This window comes from Octopus bimaculoides, chromosome 17, assembly GCF_001194135.2.
Source record: "Octopus bimaculoides isolate UCB-OBI-ISO-001 chromosome 17, ASM119413v2, whole genome shotgun sequence".
Lineage (NCBI taxonomy): Eukaryota > Metazoa > Mollusca > Cephalopoda > Octopoda > Octopodidae > Octopus > Octopus bimaculoides.
The window spans coordinates 10534838-10541657 of NC_068997.1; the positions used below are offsets into that span (position 1 = coordinate 10534838).

General features: G+C 39.1%; 1 protein-coding gene across 1 annotated transcript in view; it reads right to left on the reverse strand.

Moving 5' to 3' along the window:
* LOC106882506 (cilia- and flagella-associated protein 20) overlaps positions 1-2807 on the reverse strand; it is a 14244-nt gene extending 11437 nt beyond the window's left edge. The window contains exon 1 of the mRNA XM_014933204.2: positions 2320-2807. Within this exon, the coding sequence (XP_014788690.1) occupies positions 2320-2403 (84 nt within the window). The 5' untranslated portion in view covers positions 2404-2807. The remainder of the gene's footprint in view (positions 1-2319) is intronic.
* Positions 2808-6820: the final 4013 nt, after the last annotated feature.

A 6820-nucleotide genomic window follows, 5' to 3' on the forward strand; every position in this document is an offset into this window, starting at 1 on the left:
GACTTGCTTACCAACCACATGGCTCTGGGTTCAGTCCCACTGCGTGGCACCTTGGGCAAGTGTCTTCTACTATAGCCTCAGGGCGACCAAAGCCTTGTGAGTGGATTTGGTAGACGGAAACTGAAAGAAGCCCGTCGTATATATATGTATGTGCGTGTATCTGTGTTTGTCCCCCCCAACATCACTTGACAACCGATGCTGGTGTGTTTACGTCCCCGTAGCCTAGCGGTTCGGCAAAAGAGACCGATAGAATAAATACTAGGCTTCCAAAGAATAAGTCTTGGGGTCGATTTGCTCGACTAAAAAGGCAGTGCTCCAGCATGGCCGCAGTCAAATGACTGAAACAAGTAAAAGAGTCAAATCTTCCTCAAATTACACTCTCCATCGATTTAAGGCAAAGCACACATTTGATAATGTAGTTGAAGATACAGTAAGAAAGGCAGGAGAGATTTACAAACGGAATGGTTTTGATCACAGGTCCGCTAGACCAGGGCTAACCCAGGGATATACAATAAAACATATGCCAACCCGCGGTAATAACAAAACTGTAAGGTTTGGCTATTCTAGGACTTAGGTAGGATTTATTTATTTATTTTTGCATATCTTAAAACCAAGAAAACGGAATAAAATGTGATAACGAGAGATGAAGATTTCACAATCTCCACTGAAAATTCCCACAAATTCCCAAAGATAATGTTCTTGGGCGAAAGGTACCAACGACCACACCCACCCGATTCTCTCTCCTAAAAGAGAAAAGGGTCTTTGTTTCATAATAAACAAAAAGTCAATTACGAAATATATACGAAAGTAACGCTCAAACACTCTCAATATAATAATGTACCCGGGAATAATTCAAGGGAAATAACTCAAATAGACAGACTGAAAAAGTGTTGGAAATAAAATATAGAATACACGTCCGGACCACTTAACCGGCTTTCAGAAATCCGGGAATATTGTGCAATATTCTATACCCTCTATTGAACAAACACACCTTAGTTTTGAAGTCGGTTAATTTGCAAATGGTGTGTTTAAAAATCGTTCAGTTCTTTAGTGTTCTATGTCGATCAATAAAGATTAAACATACTCTGCTTTAGAAGTGTATTAATTTGAATCTGTTTCTGTTAAATGAAATTTTGTTCTTTACCATCCTTTGTTTAACTTTCATCCTATAAATGTTATACTGTATACATAATAGAGTATGATGTATTTAAAGAGTTTTAAGTGGATTAATAAATATCAAACAGACCCTGTTTTAGAAGTGTGTTGATGGGAATCTGTTATGCACAATTTAGTTCTTTACTTTTCACAATTTATCAAGTGTATGTTTTAGGGTGTCTCTTGAAAATAGGAAAATTCACACACAATCCAGGATACTTCCGATTCCAAGAGTACCGGATAATTTGTCCGGTACCGTATAAATAAATGGTAATAATAATAATAATAATAATAATAATAATAATAATAATAATAAGATGCGTTTAGTCGATCGTAAGATAAAGAATTTGACTTGAGTTATAGTTAACGTTCACCGATTCTGTTATTTGGAAATAAATAATTCTGGGTGAAGTAAAAATGAGAACTTGTCATTGTCTGTTGTTTCCTAAATGGGGAGGATTCGTGAAATACTGTTGTAAAACAGGGATCGAATTCTAGTTGCAGTTTAACAAAGCCGTGAGTTACCTAAGAAAATAGCACGACTGACAACTTAAGCTTCACTGTTTTCTCTATTTATAACACTAGCACATGTATTTGAGCAGGCATACATGTTTTATAAAATGTTAAATTCATTTATTTATTGACATTTAAAACAATAAAAACTGTATTTAATTAATGCTGGGGGCATAAAAAAAAAATTAACTATTCATTCATTAACCTAAGTTTATAAGTTTCGCTCAACAGACAGCGATTAAGAGAGAGATGGCGTGTAATTACTGCTATGACAGTTAACAAAAGCAACAAAAACTAATAAACAAAAGAACGTGATCGACTAACAAGGTGTAATAATCAAGTAATATCTGAGAAGACGATTCGGATTGCTTATATGTTAAACAGCTTTTGGGTAAAATTGTCATCGTATTTTTTAAAAATGTTCTAGTGTAAAATTGTAATTAATATAAAACAAAAATGCGGTCTTGTATCTTATACAATATAATATTTATTGTACATGCAACTGATATTCCTAAATTTTTCACATCAATACATTAAAAAGGTATGCTGTTGCTAAGAACGAGAATAAATTAATAACAATAATAATATATATATTTTTGTTCTTTTGATGATGCACTTTAAAATTAAACTCGAGGAAAACGAAGCACTCACCTTTTTGTCCCATATCTGAAGCGGTTTACTGCCAACACTGTATAATATCGACAAAAACCCACTCTGGAAGGTATTTTTAAACATTATGAAATATAAATATACGGGCAATTGGCCAACGCACAGAATCCGAATATATATAAGTATATATATAAGTAATTTATTTAAAAAAAAGCTAAGCACACTTGAGAAGTTAAAGTTTAGTTCCTAAATAAACATGTCACTCTTGTTATTTCCGACCAAGCACAAACTCTGTTGCTAAGGAACTTTCTCCGCGTTCACTTTGAAGGTAAATGAATAGACTTCCACCCTTCCTCCTTCTCGTCTTCCCTCATTAAGTAGCGACTAATAATCTTAATAGAACATGGATGTTGTCAACACATATGCGTATATATAGACGAGTAAAATTAAAAGTTAATCAGCAGAACCTACGATATGGAAAGGGAATTCAATGTAACGGATTATATTTTCGTAAGTTGTCGCATAGAGTGTTCCGGTCTGGCGCATTGATACCAAGTTGCCGCGGTAACAGAGAATAACAACATGAGGTCTTAAACAGAGATAATAAATAAATAAATAAATAAATAAATATGTAAATTGTGTGTGTAGTATGTGTGTGTGTGTGTGTGTGTGTGTGTGTGTGTGTGTGTGTGTGTGTGTGTGTGTGTATATATATATATATATATATATATATACACACTTTCTTATGAAGTAAATTAGCATTTCTTTCGTTGTAATAAATATTTCTGAGTTACAAATAAGATTATGGGTGACAGGGAGGTTAGTGAATGATTTCCAATATTCAAAGAATGAAAAAATCTCATATTTTCGGCAAAAGGATGTGTATATATGTGATAGTCAAGTTTTTTTCTTCTCAAGAGCATTAGGAGCTGAAGCAGGTTTTTTAATTTTTTTTATATATAGATAAATATATAGATAAATATAGGCGCAGGAGTGGCTGTGTGGTACACATGGTTCCGGGTTCAGTCCCACTGCATGGCACCTTGAGCAAGTATCTTCTACTATAGCCTCGGGCCGACCAAAGCCTTGTGAGTGGATTTGGTAGACGGAAACTGAAAGAAGCCCGTCGTATATATGTATATATATGTATGTGTGTTTGTGTGTCTGTGTTTGTCCCCCCCCCCCCATCTCTTGACAACCGATGCTGGTGTGTTTATGTCCCCGTAACTTAACGGTTCGGCAAAAAGAGACCGATAGAATAGGTACTAGGCTTAAAAAGAATAAGTCCTGGGGTCGATTTGCTCGTCTAAAGGTGGTGCTCCAGCATGGCCGCACTCAAATGACTGAAACAATTAAAAGAGTAAAAGAGTAATATGAATTTATTGTCCCAGTATACTTAATTACATACATATTCCACATAAAAAATATAAAAACAGAAGAAAAATATAATCATGAATGAAGAAAAAAGAAAAAAAAAACACCAATTCAATAGTAAGTTACCGGAACTTATTGAAGCAAGCCAACACGCTCGCGGTATTATCGATGGCGATGGCGAGGCTAAGACGTTGGAACAGTCAAGCACCCGCACGGGCATCACATGACACCTCGGTAAGGTGAGCCGCCAACGATGACAAGAGCTTCGCTGTCAGCGGCCCAGCCCCTCCAAACGTCTCAAACGTTATAGGCTAGAAGAAATGGCTCTCCGACAAGTCCCGATACTTCAGAATTTTGTTCCGTTTGGTTACGGAAATGGTGACTTTCCCCATTTACCTCAGCATCCAGGATGTGGGAAAGCGTAAAGATGTCACTGACTGTGACATCCCAGATGAGGCATCTAAGTCTAACCCAGGGATAAGGGGTAAGACTATCTGGTCTCTTCCCATCACTTCTGGATAATCTCGCTGGCTCCAGAACTGAGGGGATATTAACCCGAGCCTGGCCCCTTTAAATGATTAGGTTTAGTTGGGTGTGACGAGCAAAACGACCAGCATTTAGGCGGCAAGACAAGCCATGAAGGCCTGTGGGGTCGAAGGGCGGAACATAGTGACATCTCAGTCCCCCCACAGACATTGGCTCCCACTCTGAGTGCAATGGAGGTGCAGAGTTCATCCAGACTAAGTAAGCGCCAATGTTGGCCACAGACAGGACATCAACTCAGTCCCCTATGAATTTCGTACTGAGAGGGGACAGACAATATTCCTCTTTTTCATTGCTATTCTTATATGTTCTTAGCACACACGCACACATCCATTCCCCTCGCATCGCACGGTCTCTTACAAATTGGTGACCGACCGTGTGATGTACAAAAGAGCCATTCTCATTACCTCGCACCGCACGGTCATTCCAAACTAGTGACAAAGACAGTGTGATGTACTAAGGAGCCATTCCCATCACCTCGCATCGCACGGTCTCTTACAGTCTTAATTAAAAGAAATACATGTTAGACAAAGTAGTCGTAAATGCAATTGAAATGACCTGTATGTGTATGTAAATCAGGTAAAGTATTATCACTTACTTTTGAACCAAATGATTCTTTTGGAAGCCGTTGTAAGGTAATAGGAACGAAGCTAGCTTAAACGAAAATATACAGTTCATTATGAGGCAGAGATGTCATCCAAACTTTCGAGGAGCGAAGTTAGCATACATGAACTAAGCAGTTCAGGAGGTAACAAGCCAAGAGCCGATATAATTCCAAGCTGGTTGCACGAAGTTGAAGGTGAAAAAACAAAAACTGTATCATGTTGAAAGAAGAACTGTTTCTGTTGTGCTGTCTTTTCGCCCGCTGCTTAAAAACTCTCGCGTCTCTGTTTGGGCAGAAAACTGCCTTTTATATTCCTACGCGTCCAGCCCTCATTGACTGGAGTATGTTAACGTACAACTGTGCTATGCTACGGCAACATAAGTAGCTTTCCTGACTCACTACAAGCTTATTTCTTGTTCTTAAACACTTAGCCACTATCTGTTTAAGACACATGACAGGTACAAAAGCTTTATATTATACAGAAAGCATTATATTGTTATGCTGATGTATCTCCCAAGAAATGAAAAAGGGGTAAAATTTAGAACCCGAGTAATGACTGGTCAATAGAAAAGTTTTTAGAGGAAAAGTATAGGAAATTCAATTGTCATAACAACTGTAAACTATAATATTTTGGGTCCTTGCCCTTCGTCAGAGAGTTAGGAAATTTTGAAAATATGGTATTGTCGCTTAGTTTTTCTTTTAATATTTATCAAGGCCTAATTCCCCATAAGAGGGGGTAGCCACAACAAGACACACATCAGGCATTCTATTCATTTCCCAACTCAAAGAGGCGAGCCCCGTCCTATGCTCGGGTCAAGACATAGAAAGCAAACGCCCGATATCAGCAGCGGGGCTCGACAGCATATGCTGGTTTACCCTCGCCGCATCATGCTGGTTCCATATCCCTTTGAGCAATATCAATTCACTCATTCGTCCACAAACAATCTCCAAGCTTGTCTATCATTCATAAACTCTCTTGCCTCTCTCACTCCTACACCTCTAACCACCAAAGCTTTCCTCACTCCATCCATCCACACAAACCGTGATCTGCCTCTGATTCTGCTGCCTACCACTTCTGCCTTCATCACTCTCCTCACCATCTGCTCCTCATCCATCCTCAGCACGTGGCCAAACCGCCTCAACGTACGTCTATCCATTTTGGTTCATAGATTTTCTCTCATTCCTGCTCGCCTTCGCACCTCCTCATTCCTCATCTTATCCATCCCTGTCACACCAACCATAGCCCTCAAACATCTCATCTCAAACACATCTAGTCGCCTCCTTTCCGCCCCTCTCAGACCCCACACTTAGTAGTATTCATAATTTAACATCCTACAGCTGAACGAAATATCCTTTTTCTATTTTCGTTCAGGTTAATGAACAACACTTAATGACATACTTGACAGGTGCTCGTCACTGTAACCGGTTTTGTGCAGTTCTCAATGGTTGGTGTATAGGTTGGTTATCCGTCAACTCTTTCACATCATCACTCCACATCTGACAACGTGTTCTTCCGTGACAGCACCTTCCAGGGTTAGAATCAGAGGCGTGACTAATAGGGGAGCGACCGCTCCACGCGAGGACGTTTTTCAAAATAGGCGTCTTTTATAAAATGCATAACCAATGAGCCAAAATCGTTTAGTATGAATTACGGCACCTTTTTTATGTGCTCGCTCCCCCTGCTTTTAGAACCTGGCTACGGCCCTGGTTAGAATTATATGTATCAGTCCTACTGAGGCAGTCGAAGGGCTGTGGAATTCATTTGCACACAGTGTTCAGAAACCTGGGACGTTTGCCTTCTTAGTCCAAGATACATTCTTTTACATATTTTAGTCATTTGACTACGGCCATGCTGGAGCACGGCCTTAAAGGGTTTTAGTCGAAGAAATCGACCCCAGGACTTATTCTTTGTAAGCTTAGTACTTATTCTATAGGACTCTTTTGCCGAACCGCCAAGTTACGGGGGCGTAAACGCACCAACATCGGTTGACAAACGATGGCAGGGGAACACACACACACACA